Raw genomic sequence first — 15,476 nt, 5'->3', positions numbered from 1 at the left:
AATATATTTTTTTTATATACCTAGAAGAGCTCAATACCCTATTTGTAATTACAGCTGCCTCCACTTGTTTTCATTGCAATTTTTTCAGGAAAAACCACAAATACGGGATTTTTGGGGTTTTGTGTATTTTTATTTTGGTATGTGCGCAAAGAAGCTGACAGCCCATCCTTCTTGGGAACAACTACAGCAAAATACTCAACATTGCAATAGCTGTGAGAGAGCCAATCTTCGCCCGTCCTTGGGCTGCTAGAAAGAAGGACCCCGAGGCCAGAAGGTAATTAGCCGACTTACTTTTAAGCCGAGATACTTGATAATGTCCGTACCAAATCCTCATGAATGAACTGCAAACTCACATGCATAGCATTAGCAGCAAATTTGTTCCCATAGTGGTTTTCAGCTTGCTTTGCTTGAGTCACTATCTGTAAGTAAAATAATATGATACTTTCCAACCCTTTCTTTTGAAAAATAATAGGAGTGGTGGGGCAAGCAGGCCATTTAATGCTGCTAATTAGTATTTTGCAGGTTTCCCTCCTCCTCTTCCCCGTGTGAGAGACTCTGGTGTACATGTATCCACGCGGATGCATCTGCATATTTTCCTATGCTTTGTCCTATGGTCTGTCCAAGCAGGAGAAGAGGAGGCAGCGTCAACCCGTAACTGCCCGCTTGCTTTTCACGGTGCTGGGGTTAGAAACAAGCGCCCCGGATGGGATGCTGAGCATCACCCTTCAAGGGCCCAGTGGTAAGCAAAGAGGATCAGCAGTTTGCTCAGCAGCATTTGAGGGAGCGGGCGGAAGAAAGTTATCCCAAGCCCCCCCACTTAGAGCAAAATACAATTTATGAATCTTAAAACCTTTTTCAAAAGCAGAAAGGAAAAAGAAAACTTAGCCTTCAAAGTGATTGTGAGTCACTCCCCTTCAAAGCATTTCCATGGATTTCTTGAAGTTTCTTTCCAGTGTGTATTCCAAACGTTTTTGTGGGGATGATAAATTCTTCCTGTCTCACATTTAATTTTGGTCCATCAAACTGGCTCTCATTTTGGTTTTTCTTCTGGCACTAAAGGCTAATTTGCCTCCTTTAATTGAATGCAGACACTGCATCTAACATGACAGGCACTACCCACTCAATAATGGGATATTGTCTTTCCTGACTCCTACTTGCCTTAATTAAAAGCAGAGGGCTGACCTCAGCGCTGAACTCTGCCCTATTCCTTGCTAATACTTTTACACATCGCTTCGTGCTAAGGCTCGACAGAGCACATGCAAGTTCCTGGCTCGCCAACATCGCTGGTTTGTTTGTTATTGTTTTAAGGGCGAGTTCCACTTAATCAGCGGGAGGTTCCTCCTTGCTTCGGTAGGGCCGGCCCGCCGCCCCGACTGCGCTTCACCTGCGGGGACGTGGCGAGGGAAGAGGGAGCAGGTGCATGGGGTGGTACCACTGGGCACAGCCGCTGAAAACAGGAGCGGGTTTGGGCCGGGCGAACGTTTCCATGGGCCCATGCATTTCGTAGCTCTACCACCTCCTGCATGACCTCCTCTGGCTTGTGCAATCTGCCCTCCGGATGGGCAGGACTCCATTTTCAGGGAGGACCCAGGATCTAACAGATATTCTGAGGTCTATTAGATACCCAGTCTGGGTTTCAGGCTTGGAGTCAGGTGTTCAAACTTTGAAGGTTTGGGGTTTTTTAGCTTGTGTCCTCTTATGGCTAAAACCAGGACTTCACTGTGGGTGCTTATGTCCCCATCACTTGAACCTGCACAGGACCTCTCTTGGTCAGCAACTCTCAAAGGTTTCTTTGTGAGCTGGGAGGGTACAGCAATAGCTACCCCGGACTGGCCACACCGAAAGTGGAACAAATTATGTCCCGCTCATCTGCGTACCCCAAACTGGGATACAGATACGGCTGGACGCAAACCAGGAGGCAGTGCGTGGCTGAAGGGATGCTCTCTGCACAACGGATAAAAGAAGTGGGACAGGCTATGTGGGGGGGGGTGGTGAATGCTCCCCACTCCTGTGGAAAGAGCTGAGCTTTCCTGGCTCAGGAAAAAACCGCAGAATTCATCTGTCCACACAGCCTGTTTGTGCAGCATGTTTTTGTTGTAATTATTTCTACAGAGAAGTTACGGATCAGCACGATGGAATACATCTCTGCTACGGACACCTTGTCTCTAAATTACGCCGGTATTTTTCAAGTCTAAGTGCTGTGGCTTTTACATAATATTCAGCATTTTTCTTAGTCTCCAGCTCCTGGAGAGGGTGGGATCGGAGAGCTCAGCTTTCCGTAAAAAGTCTTCGCTCTCCTGCTTCTGGAGAGAAAGTAACCAAGTGATCTGCATTTACCTGAAAGGATAAAATACAGAAGGCAAATATGACACCCAGCCTCCACAACAATTTTGAAAACCCCAGAACACCACCTGAGGGGGTTAATCTTCCAGGGCTTTTCTGGGAGAGGTTGAGGAGCTCACTCTGGGCTTTTTGATGTTGGGGTTGGCAAGGCGAAGCGCAAGAGTTGGCTGCTATTAACAGCCTTCCAAAACTTTGCCAGAGAATGTCAGTCGCAAGGTCACCCTCACCTTTTCTCTGATGCTTCACATGATGATAATGCCTGAAGCAATCCCTGTATCCCCCGCCCCACAGAAAATCTAACCCAGGCGCTCACAGGAAGGCACCTTTCCCAAGACACAAAGACACACAAGTGTCATGAAAGAAGAAAACCAAGCCAGCTGAAGCCAAGCACGCTCAGCTACTTTAAATACAGAGCGTGTGTGTAGTTGTCCTGTATCCCAGTATGGCTTGTACCCCTGCCTCTGGCTGGTCCGAGAGCCTTGACCACCAAAAGATTTTAATTTCGCAACAGGCACCTACACTGAATGTTTAGGCACCGCTGGCATCACCAAAGACTTCCTTTGGGCCTTGCTTAACAAAAATGGTCTCGTGCTTACCCGCATTTCTGCCACCAGACATGAGCAGAGCCCTCAGTTTGAGCAGTGATGAGCTGCTTGGTACAAGCTGTCCTCTTGCCTGTTTAGCAAACAGGACCAATCTAGCAGATGCTTCCCTGGATGTATCATTTCAGGTTGGGGGGGAGCAGAGAGGATAATACTGGTGATATTATCCAAGTGGTAGTATTATCCACATCAACAGGGGTTAGAACAGCTAGCTGGCATGTAAGAAAATCCAGGTTCAGATCTCTAGGGAAGATAACCTAAGCATAACCCAAATTTTCCATTGCAGTGCTATGTGTAATGAATATTTAAAGCAGAACCACTGCAGCGGCAGACAGAAAGTTCCACTTTGGGTGTTTAACTTCTAAAAACTTAAGTCCCACACCTCTCCAGCATCCAGTGATGACCTGAGTTGGTTCTCCCTTTTAGCATGCTAGCTTTGCCTGGGAAGCACCTGAGCTTCCCCTCAGAGAAGAGATAAGAGCCACGTTTGGCATGGATCTGCCAAAAGTGACCCTGGGGTAGAAAGACGAAGGGAAGACTATCATGAAAGTCAGCACAGAGATCATATCAGTCAGCAAAGATGCTGACTCCAGCAAGAAATCTTTTTGCAACCCATCCCTTCTACCACCCCAGGCAGGAAAATGCATCGTCTCTGCATCTGCACAGCGAAAAGCTTTCTGCTTTGGCTGCAGCAGATATGCAGCGGAACAAGCCATGGGACACAGGAGAAACCTTCTCTGTGGGTTGACTAGGATGGATCGCAGTAGCTCCAATCCCAGAACATCTCCTAACCCCACCCCACAACCTGCTGTGCTAGGTATCATGCAGCAGAGCTAGAATTCTGTCTCGCTTCTGGGGTTTACACCATCCCTGGCAAGAGCATCACAGCTGCAGATAACAAACAAGCAAGGCAATCAGCTTTAATGTTTTCTGCTTGGTTCTCACCCTTCACTCACACTACAACGCCCCAGCTGTGAACTTTTAACCCTGAACTTGTTCCAGATTGTGATTCTCTACAGCAGACCAGGCAGAGGCAGTAAATCCACTTTTCAGACAATGGCGTCTATTGAGCTATTCCCCTCGGTGCTTCGCTGCAATTCACTTTCTGTCCACCTGCCACTTTTCTGTCTACTCAAATGTGTGTATCGGTAGTAGTAGCACGCCACTCACCTGTGGGAAGGAGAGAAAGGAGCATCAGCTTAAAAAGACAGAGACCATGCAATGCGGTGAGAAGACCCAAGGATGCCTCTATATGCCTCATCAGTCTATTTTGGAGAAATACTGGATTTGCCAGCATTTCCTGAGAGCTGAAAGAAATCTAGCCCTCTGAGAGCTGAAACAAAGGTAAGTAACAGACAAGTAAAATATTTGGGTTTGGGCAAAGGCTTCAGACTGTTTTCTACTCTTTCTGCCTCCTGCTTACTCACTGGAGCAAGGGACACTGCGGCCATGAGCCAGGGCAGAGCCCCTCCGTGCAACACGTGTGCACGTGGACAGCGGGGTCTTCTCACCTGACGCATTTAGCCGCGCCAGGGAATGGCAGCCGGGGCAGGTCCCACTCACTGCTGGAGCCCCGGCTCTCGGAGGGTGACATTAGGCTGGGACGGCAGCTCCCGGGTGCTAACACACAGGCTGCCCCGGTGGACTGGCTCCCTCTAACACAGCGCAGAAGGCAGCTGCAGGACACTTCTAGCGTCCTTTAAAAATAAATCCCAGCATCACCCGCACAGGGCTAAAATGTTGTTGCAACCTTAACACACAGTGAAATCAGCTCATTTTAAAATTAAACTTGCTGATATAACAAATAGTGTGATGCTGACCTGGGTTAAGAAAAATCCCAAGCGACGCTTCCTGTTTTAACAGTAAACCTCTCTATTTTTTACAGTAACACCCCAAATTGGCACCAGAGGGTCCTGCAGCTAAACACAGACAAAGATGTCTTGTGAGAGATTAGCGTAAAATGAAGGCATGGCCAGTCACCCTCCCTCACAACATCCCTTCCACTTCCATACACACCCAAAACGCACGCATTTGGCTGCTGCTACTTTAGTCATCACAGATTAAAAAAAGACAGCAGGGCGAAGACTGGTTGAGCCAGTAGTAGAGCTTTGTTAATTCATGCCAGGCAGCAGCAGTGGCAACAGCTGGGTGCTCAGCCTTGCTGACTGCTCTTAGAATAAACCAAAGCCATCGTTCCAGCAAGGAGGTTACCGCAGATCCCTGCCATAAAAGGAATAGATTGCTCTTAAAATCTAACTGATGCGTATGACAAATGTAAGAATGACTAAATAAGAAACAGCTCACTTGGCTGATTTCCTATGCTGGCCCCTACTGCTACTGAAAAAAATCCCTCCTAACAACCCAGAGGAAAATAAAAAACAGCTGAATATCTTTTCTTAGATGGCTAGTGTTCGCATTCCCATTCAAGATGGTCTGTGCTGCTGTTGGCTCCGCTCTTGGCATGAAACTGGCCCTGAGATACCAAACTGGGGATGAGGGACAAGTGTGAGTTTAGGGCTGCTAAACCTTCAGCTGGAAAACCACACTCACGAACACCGAATTTGCACCTCACTAAACAGCAGACTGTTATTCATGGAGAGAAAATAGAAAAAGTGACTTCCATAAGCTAGCGCCCAACTAATGGCAAACTGGTGTACGCTAGCAGACCGAGTCTAGTCTTAGTGTAATTAAAATGGAATCAGATATAGTTCTTCAGATCTAGCTAACAAGCCTGCTTTAGAAACCAATCAAGTTTATAACAAAGCAGCAGCCTCCAATGTGTGGGAGGATACAACGCCTCGCAATTTTTTTTTCATGGGAAAAAGATGTTGGAGAAAGAGACAGAAGGAGAAGAACAACACTTTGAACTTTTGAGTAAGTTCTTGCCTCTCCCCCCCCAAATCATCACCCTTTGGGGACATCTGATGTGATCAGAAAGGGTCAATGTTCTTAAAACCAATGGAATCTTAGATTTACAGTCTAGAGATACATCAAGTATTTCCCAACTCCTTTGAAGAAAGGAAACAAAGGTAACTCGCTTCCACCTTCTCCATCTTTTGTTTCACACACACGTGTCCAAACAGAGGCAGAGTTTGCTATGCCTGAGTTGAAAGTTTAAAGTTTATTAGAAAAATACTTGATCTTTGATAGCATTGCGTATTTTACACATTTTTATCACTTTCATTCAAATTCATGATTTGTTAATAACTTCTTCATGCAATCTTTGTAGTTAACGTACTTGTACACACCAAATGAGCACCCGTAATGGAAGGGTATCTTACTGAGAAGCAGAGAGCCTGTTCAGGAAACTTACCTGTTTGTACTGGAAAGTCACCAAAGTGATGCCATGGTTTGATGCCATGTCCCAAGTTCCCTCTTCCTCCGCTGGGGATTTGCAGAGGATGGAAATCCAAAATTCATCAACTAAATGGGCCACAAACCAAGCTCAAAACCATGAATAGTTTCACTGGCATCAGTCTCTACTCTAAATGATGCACTGTTATTCCTTCTGCTGCCACACATACAGATTCAAGAACTCTAATCAGATCACTTGTTTTCAATGGCTGAAGGGCCAGTTCACTTTACAGAGAAATCCCTGAGATTACACATAGCATCGAGCTCCTTTGAATAAGGAGGAAAACAGACACAGTAGGCTAAGTTTTAAATTTCTTGGACTACAAAGCTCTCATAATGTTTGTATCTTCCACATTAATGGACAAAATAATGCTGTAAAAGTCAACATCTATTGTGCTATGTTTTGAAGAGGTTTAAAACAGAAGAGTTCAAATTAAAAGCATCTGTAGGTAGATCAACTCTATTTTCTCGGGGGAATGGGGAAGGCACTGGAGTAAAAAGCACTCATTAAACTTACTCAGTCCCTTTCAGAAGTATAAAATGGCATGGACACTTTGGAGAATCTAATCAGTGAGGGTGGAGTGGGGAGCGAGGAAACTGATAGCACTGTGTAGGTGTGTCTTCTAACAAAGGATTGTGGCATTGATAACAGATGGTACCACTATGAACCACACAAAGCTGGCAGCACTCGTCTCACTTGGTTGATGGTTGATCACAGTTCCTGATTGCATACTTTGATATTTTCCTCCAGTTTGCACTTTAACATCCATCCATAGGAGTAGTGGCAAGCATCTCTACTCAGAAAGGTACCTAAAATCACTATCTGTGAGGCTGAATGCTCCAGGGGAGTTGAAGGTGCCTTCCTATCTACTTCCTATCTCCTATTCTACATCAATACCGACTTTAAGAAAGTGCAGTTGTACCCATCAGAGTTAGCCATGCAACACTCGAACCTTCCATGGAAAAAATAAAAATAATAGCCACTAATCATTCTGGCATCGGATTGTGATAAGATCCTGTGTGTTCCTTAATTGAAGGGTCCTGCACCCTGAAGAATGCATTCAGTCATGATTACTCTACTTCTTCCTGATCCAGGGAAGTCAAAGCCTTCTCCTGTAACATAGAAAGAAAACTTACAATTATAAAAGCAATGAGGACCCTCATCCGAATTTCAACTCTGCTGAGGTCAGTCAGTAGTTTGCCAGTAGGGTTTCCTGACCTCACACGCTATCTATTCCAATGGACACAGGCTGTACAGTTGCTGAACTTTTCCATTCATTTAATGAAGCACAAAAGAACTAGGATCTCCGATGCGAGTGCGTCCCAGCAAATCCAGGTAAACGAGCTACGAAGGGCACCAGCTCAGCACCACTGCTGGCAGAAGAGCACCTTGCACAACTGTCTTTGAAAGAGGGATAAGATAAACAGATGCCTTCGTGTACAGGGTAAGTGGAAGCATACCACACCATAAGGGCAGATTATATGAAGTGCTAAACTACTATGCTGTCCCCAGAACTTGCCAACAGCACACTTCTAGGGAGAAGCACAGGATTAGGGTGAGTGTGAAGTTTCCTGGTGTTTCTTCCAGCCTTCAGCTATTTGCGGTGGAGAGATTGTCTGTGCCAGGAATGGTGTTTTATACTTAACAACCCTCCATGAATGTCTCCTATTGACTTTTGGACCTATGTAAATAAAAACTTGCAGCATAGAAGATGTCTTGTAGCAAGTAATTCCATAGCTGGAGTACGTGCATAAAGAATATGCAGTTCGGTTTGTTTTGCATCTGACCCGTGTTAGTTCTGTGAAGGTGTGCTGCTTCAAGGTGCCTTAGGCTGTGCACAAGTCAAGGGAGGTAAAACACATACCCAGCCACCCTGGTCCTGAATCCACGGTTTGAAGTGTTCTCTGAGGTACTTTAATCCGAAGCCCAAGACCAGGTTCATAGGATGGTTGTCTACAGCAGTAAGTCTGGTGGCAGCCTCCATTGTGAAGGCAACTTTCGTGCATTGTACTTGGCCTCCTGGCTCACTTGTTGAATCTGCTGAGACACCCTCCAGAAACAAATCAGTGATCCTCTTGAAGAAGGGGTAGGACAGCATGTCTTTAAAATGCTGATAGAAAACCTTGTCCTTTTTAATCTGAAAATAAGAATAAGGATTGGTTAAATTGAGCCACTTCTGTTGGAACTGCTTTCCCCATCTCATTGGGAAAGGAGAGCATCTCTAGGTAATACATGCAATATAGTCTAACCGCAGTGGTGAATGCAAGAGATGACACACAAACCCCACGCCTCGCTGCAAGGCTGCTCCTTCAGGCTCTGGAGGTGGCTCTATGTTTTTTCCCTGAAAAAATCTTCAGGTTTTTTGCATTTGAATGAGAGAAGCAGAGAGAGAGAAAGCAAAACAAGTGTGACACTGATATTGAGACCTGCAGGTGAGGAGACATGGGAATACAGGAGCGGCGGGAAGATGACAGTAAAGGCAAGGTTATGAGAAGTGCTGGCAACAGCTGCCATGCTAAGCTCCTTTTGCTCAGTCACGGTCTTCGTGATGATTCTTACTGTACCTGCGTACCTCTCTGCTGCAGGAGCTGAGCATGTCCTCCACCTGGGAGTATACCTTTATAGAGCAGAAGGGGCAGCTAAAGAAGGAAGTAGAGGGAACAAGTACCTATATTTTTAATAGAGAAAACATCCACTCCAACTAATTGACTCATGCAGGGGTTCTTCTATAGCTTTTGGGCAGGGCTTTCAAAATGCACTCAGAAGATTTATTTCACTACAGTAACCCTCAAAGCTGTAGAGAGTTTCTCCCTCCACTGGGAACAACTTGTATGCCAAATTTAATGCAAACACAAGAGTTTCTCAGAGTCAGTCGAGTGCTCAACATCCCATGAAACCCAAGGGGAATGAGGCAAGTGACTCCTCTTTGAAATACACATTTTTGTTGCCTTCCTCCCACACCCCAGCAGAGATCTCTGTTAGTCCTCTGGTCTTAAGAAAGATTTCAGGATGAGTGGTGAGGGTTTTGGAAAGCCCTAAATGTGAAAGGAGAAGTTCAGGATAGAGACCGGGAGCACTAGGTTACAAAACACTCACTTCCAAGAGAAGTGTAATCTCTCTCTCACACTCTAGCCTGTGTAGCTCCTGAAAAGAGAAGGAGTTACCTTTTCTTCTAGTTGGTCCCCTGATTGTCTTAACAGTGAAACTATTGTTTGTATTATCTTTTCTTCATCTGTTAAAGAAAAGAGTAACATAAATATCGCAGCCTTCTAGTAGGATCCAGATAGCAAACTATAGAAAAAGCCTTTGTGTCACTTCCTCTTGAAAACAGCTGCTAGTTTGTGGCAAATTCACAGAGTTGTGTATCCAGGCTTTAAGCTGAAGCTCACTGTTCTAGTCTGCGTGGAGTAAGCAACGCTGTTTCTCCATCTGCCCGATGTTCTGCTCCAGTTAAGAATCTGGGAGAGCGCAGGGTCTTTAACATCCCACTGCCAGCCCTTTGGGCTTTGAGGTATGTCTGATAACAAGCCAGAACAAAAGCGCAGCTAGCGGAAGCCCGCGAAAATGGACTTAAAGTTAGGGGAAAAAAATCCCTTCATCATTACCAATTACACCTTCTGCAACTCATTGGGACAAACTCTGGGTTTGCCGGATTAAACAAAACGCAAGTATGGCAGGATCCCTCTTGTAACCAGAAATCCCTAGAAAGCTTGCATTAAAACTAAATCTCTGCAGACATCACGGAAGACAAGCAGGTCAGACTTTTAACAGAGGTTGTTGAGCAGTGTTGTCCCGTCACCGAAGAGGGATTGGCCAAGACATTATTGCCCCAATGACTGGTCTTTGGCCTTAGAGCCCCGGTGTATTACTCTGCCACTGGCCCTGCCACCCCTACCACTGCTCTGTCACCTTACGTCACTGCCTTCATCCTCCTTTTCTCATGTCACACCTCCTTGGATTTTTAAGGATGCTCCCTTTAATTGCAGTAGCAGGCAGGACTTGTTAGGGGACTGCAAGAGCAGTCCCTGAAATGTGGCAACAGAGCAAGAACTAGCAGAGCAAACTTCCTTCTTCACAGCATCTTGCCACAGAAGTCCCCAATGCTTCACCATGTCTAGAGAAAATGCCTCAGTGTGCAATCCCAACCTGACGTACTGCCTGCGAGCGTGAAATTCTTCACCCTTACCGTGTTCCTTGCCCTCACTTCCATCAGTAGGAACGCTATTGTCTTGTTCCTGACTCGGGGCATGACACATTATCTTGAATGACACATCTGAAGGAGATTTTTTGGATCTGGAAGTAACAAGCTTGGCAAGTTTGTCTGCAATGTGGTTGACATCTGCTGTTTCACCTGATTGGGAAGGAGGGTGGGAAATAAAGAAGGCAATTAATCTTTCCAGGAAATAATTCAGTGATTTACTCGTTTACAAGCCCCCTGAGGTGGAAGTGCCCAGAGGATACCAAGAGATACATTTCCCCATGCTGGGGCTTTGCTGTTGCTTCAGATCAGCTGGTAATAATTTAGAGACAAGTAATGCAGTACAACCCCTCTCTAGTATCTGAGCAGCAGCTAGCTACACAGAGGCCATATGGAAGCAAGTGTGAGTGTTGCTCACTAGCATACATCCTTGCAAGCCAGAAGCACACCACGTATTAAGAAAGGTGAGAGTACTGCTCTATAGGACTGTGAATCTTAGACCTTAGTTGAATTGCCCATGATTAGTTCATCTATAGGTCCAGATTCAGAAAAGAGGGTGTATTTGAATGCTCTTTCCTTGTTCTCATAGGCTAATCCTGAGCAAAGGAGAAGCCGACTTCACTTCAGGGGCACCTCTAGCACAAAAGCTTCTCACGTCCTTGACACTCTTGTATTAAGCAGACGGGAATATTGGGAGAACTCAGTGACCAGACTGGCTTTATCCACCTTGTGTAGTGACCCTGTTCAGGACCCTCACCGGCTGAAGGCATCGCTCGATGAGGGGACTCCAACAGGGATCCTGCTATACCAAAAAGAGCGGGAGGAGCTGTTGCAAGGTTTGCTTCACCTAAAAGGTGCTCTTCCTTACAATTCGCCTCACAGAGCTTGGAATGTAAAACGCTATCTCCCCACCACCACTGCCAACTGGCAGCTCCTGCGTGACCAGCAGACATCGAGACAAGCTCAGCAGCGGCCTGGCCCATAACACGTGTAAAATTCACGAGCAGAGTTTATCGTGAGGGCAGCAGGGGTTAATGCAGCCAATAAAACTGTATTTAAAAGCTGGTGAATCAACCCCAAGACATTTCCATCCCCTCGTCTGCCTGCAGAGCTTGTCAGGGAGCTGCTAAACTTCTAGGAAGGGGATCGGGCTGTTCATGACTTTGGAAACCTAAGATTAGGCAACTGGTTTTAAATTGAACAGGCCTTCGATCTAGATGGGTAATCCCCAAAAGCACTCCCATTTGCTCCAGAATGGCTTGGCCAAGTTGCAGCCTGGCCAAGCTGCTAGCAGTGTAAGTGACAAATAATAATAATAATAATGTTTTTGGAATTGGTCCAGTAATCTGCTGAAGGGAAGGTAAAACCCAGATTTGAAGCCAAGCAGGATCCCCAGGGAGGCTGACACCCAGCACGGGCAGGTTCTACCTCGAGGCCATGCCGGCACCCATGCTACAGGGAACATGGCAATGTATTGGCAGGGCCATCAAGTGATTGCACCCAAACTCTCGAGCTCTTTCCTTGGCAATGTGAAAATAAAATGGACATAAAAACAGATACCTGGATGCAGACACGTGTCCCTGGCAACCAAACAATGGAAAGCTATCGTTATTTCTCCCTAGCAGAAGGCACTGGGCTGAGGCAGGGACCCTTTCTTGAGAGACAGAGCAGGATTTGGCAAAAGGGAGAGTTATGGGCTTGGTGGGTAGGAGCTGGCCCAGGACAGTTAAACTGGTCAGGGATAGGGCATTAGGCTGGAGAAGTCAGTGATGGATAATTTTTAGAAATATCTTTAAATGCAGTGAAAGGGGAGAGCAATCGCTGTGACACCTACCTTAAGTATATGAAAACAATACGGCAACCTATCATATACTGTATATGGCAATTCAGTGGGGATACCTCCTCCTCCTCTCTCAGTCTTGTATGAGAAGTTAAGGTATTAGTTATTATCCAGAGCAGAAAAGGTAAAATCTCATTGCCTGCAGTGCAGCAGTGCAGCACCTGATGTGGGGCTGGCTTTGGGGGCTCGGGTACAAGATGTTTATGTGGATGGGATCCCCGGGTGTCGGACGGATTACAGCCACCTACCACCTCTTCTTCCAACACATGGGAGGGCAGGTTCAGACTTAATATAATAGCAACGTGTAAAGGAGACTTAGATAACTCTGGAAGACTTTCCATTTAAGATACATGGTGGGGTTATGAGAGGTGGCCCAGAGACACTGGGCTGCTCTGTGCTTGGCACCAGAGCTTCAAGCAGAATCTAGCACTTCTGTCTTTAGTATGGAATATTTATCGCATGATAAAGCTCCTTGAATGGGCCTTCAAACAACTTCTTTTCCTTGATTTTAGTCGGAGGTCTTCCATCTGACCAGTGTTTTATGTTTTCTTTCTAACCAGGTATGAAAAAGAAAAAGCCAATGCTTGGAAAAAACCAACCTGTGCAATTATACAATACTTACCACCATATGATGGAGAACAGAAAAGCAAGTCACAAGCATGAATCTTGTGTGTGTAAGCACTACTGAAAATCTGGCAATCTGCCTTCCTAACCGGAAATCGATAGAGCTAGCATACGAGGTGACCAAAAAGTGAAAGAAACCACCTTCCTCCTCCTGCCCTTCCACAGGCCACCAGCCATTTACGCTATTTAGAGAGAGATTTAAAGACAAACAGCAGAAGGAAAGAACTAAGACATACTTGTCTGATGCTGAGAATTCCCTTCTTGAAGGCTCTCAGATTGTGCCTCAAAAATGGAGAAACGTGCCATGTGACCTTGGTGCGATGACAGCGTTGGGGATTTTTCCTGCTCTGCTCTGCTGCAGAAAAAAGATAGAGAATATCCTGGCAAGTATTTCCTTTTCGATTGCTTTTGGCTGTGCTGTTGCATCACGCCACTTTGACAAACTGCTGTTGGGCTTGGTCCATCTTTATCCCTTTGGTGGTCAATATTTACTTCTCTCCTGATTAAGGATGATGATTTCTGCACATTAGCCTCATTTTTCAGAAGTTTTCCATATTTTCTGGCAGACAACCGCCGCTGGGCGTAGGCCATTAGGATCTTGTATTCTATGCTGTCTCGCTCATCATCTTCCAGCAGTATTTCTTCCATACTGACATCATTTGGCGAAGACATCTTGGTTCCTGCAAGAACATATTCTTAGTTTTAATGGCTTAGGGAACAGCCTGTTTTTCATGAATACCAACCAGTACTTGACATTTCTACAGAACCTTTCACCAAACACCTTATAAAACTCAGTGATGTGAAGAATATTGCAGTACCCAGGAGCCAGAGAAGCACTGTTTTCTAGAAAGAGAATTTGGTTACTGAGAAATACCTCAGGTGGCAATCACGGCCATCAAAGAACAGGAACAAGAGATCTGATACACTGCTCTTAACTGCATTTGGTGGCTTAGACAGGAAAGATGAGGAAATTCACCCAATGGTCGGGGTGCAGTGCAGGAAAAGAGGAAAGCCCATAACAATAATGACTGATTCTTGGGATGGAAAGAAAAACAATTCATCAAAGCACTGCAAAGGAACAGCCTATACTGTGGCTCAAATGAGCAAGCATCTAAATACATGAGAATTGTGCTTTCAGAGGACGCTTTGACAAATTTGGGCCCTGAGTGCTCTAGGTAGGAAAGCAAACAAGAATGAGCCCAAACATTAGGAAAAATTATGATATTTACCTATCATAATGTTCTCAACTCTCCTTTCACTTTAGGAGACCTGAGTCAACAATCTTACGTGTTTGACTGCGTGCAATGGATGGTGTGGTGGCATTTATCTAGCATAACTTGTGGTTGTCCAAATAAACACACCAATCCCACAGCGCACACATGCATTTTGCCATCTTCCTGTTTCCCTACGCATGGTAGCTCATCAAGCCACAGTGCGAAACACTCTTAAATCTTTGCTTAGCACCAGACCCATTTGCCACCCAGCCTCCTGGAAGCCAGAGCAACAAGAGGAAGAAACGGGAGGGATCAGCTGTGATGCAGCGACCTAGCTGCTGTGCTTTTTTTACTCCCGAAAAGGTGTCTTCTGCAGAGCTCAGGCGAGGTTTTAGTTGTTTGAGCAGGCAGCCCTGACCACCGACAGCGGACTCTCTGCAATGCCTCTGTTCAACGACCCACGCAAAGTCGAACAAAACTATGCACATACTCAGAACCGGTCACTACGGTCTCTGTTGCAGACAAGCTGAAATAGGAGCCCTCTGTCCCCACTGTCCTCTCTTAAACAAGTACCAAATTCACTCACACTATGCCCTCAGCCTGACAGAAACAAATTCAAGCTAATTTCTTCCTGTCTGGAATATCATTCAGCTATTTGCCCCTTTAAATGTAATGCTATTGCTGATATGTATCCAACAGGACGTTTAAATCCTAAGCATGGAGACTCACATTTGGGAGTTAAACACACACCACACACCCCCTGAGTCCAAAGGGGAGTCAGTGGGAACGGGGTGCCTTGCTCCCCATGTATTTTTAACTTCTGCCGATGGGTTAAGAGCAATCCGCCCCTCCTAATTCACAACAACAGGGCAGCTGTTCTGCAGGAGGCAGCTTTCTAGCACAGCCTTATTCTGCAGGGGTCTCCCGGCACAGCAATGGGTATGAAGGGACCTGGGTATCCTGTTTCTTCACAGGTGCTGGGAGGCAAGGCTCAGAGGCCGGGAGATTGCCAGGCTGCACTTTAATCGCAGATCACCTGTCTTTACTGTGCAGAGGTCTGAAGTTACTAGCTGCTTCCTTCAAACTCCAGAAAACTACATGCTGTTGCATTACGATCCATCTGTTATCCTAAAACTTTCTTTTTCCTAAGTATGAGGGTCAAATAAGTCATATATGTATGTATGAAGTGCCAGATCTTCACCTGGTGTAAACCGTCCCAGTCCCAAGAAAAGCCACAGGAGGATACTGGCTCGCCTTTAGCAAAAGTCTAAACTTCTGAACACCTCTATTTGGAACAGAC

At 45.7% G+C, this 15,476-nt stretch overlaps 1 protein-coding gene across 1 annotated transcript; it reads right to left on the bottom strand.

Annotated features, from left to right (window-relative positions):
* Window positions 1–7,370: 7,370 nt before the first annotated feature.
* BCL2L14 (BCL2-like 14 (apoptosis facilitator)) lies at window positions 7,371–13,634 on the bottom strand. The gene is made up of 5 exons (XM_009577066.1): window positions 13,387–13,634; window positions 10,487–10,692; window positions 9,465–9,532; window positions 8,165–8,437; window positions 7,371–7,412 (listed from the first exon to the last, which is right to left on the bottom strand). The coding sequence occupies exons 1-5, from the start codon at window positions 13,632–13,634 to the stop codon at window positions 7,371–7,373; spliced, it is 837 nt and encodes a 278-aa protein (XP_009575361.1).
* Window positions 13,635–15,476: the final 1,842 nt, after the last annotated feature.

This window comes from Fulmarus glacialis, unplaced genomic scaffold, assembly GCF_000690835.1.
Source record: "Fulmarus glacialis isolate BGI_N327 unplaced genomic scaffold, ASM69083v1 scaffold49230, whole genome shotgun sequence".
Classification (NCBI taxonomy): Eukaryota; Metazoa; Chordata; class Aves; order Procellariiformes; family Procellariidae; genus Fulmarus; species Fulmarus glacialis.
The sequence above is the reverse complement of the archived record's forward strand: the minus strand, read 5'-3'. Positions and strand labels throughout refer to the sequence as shown.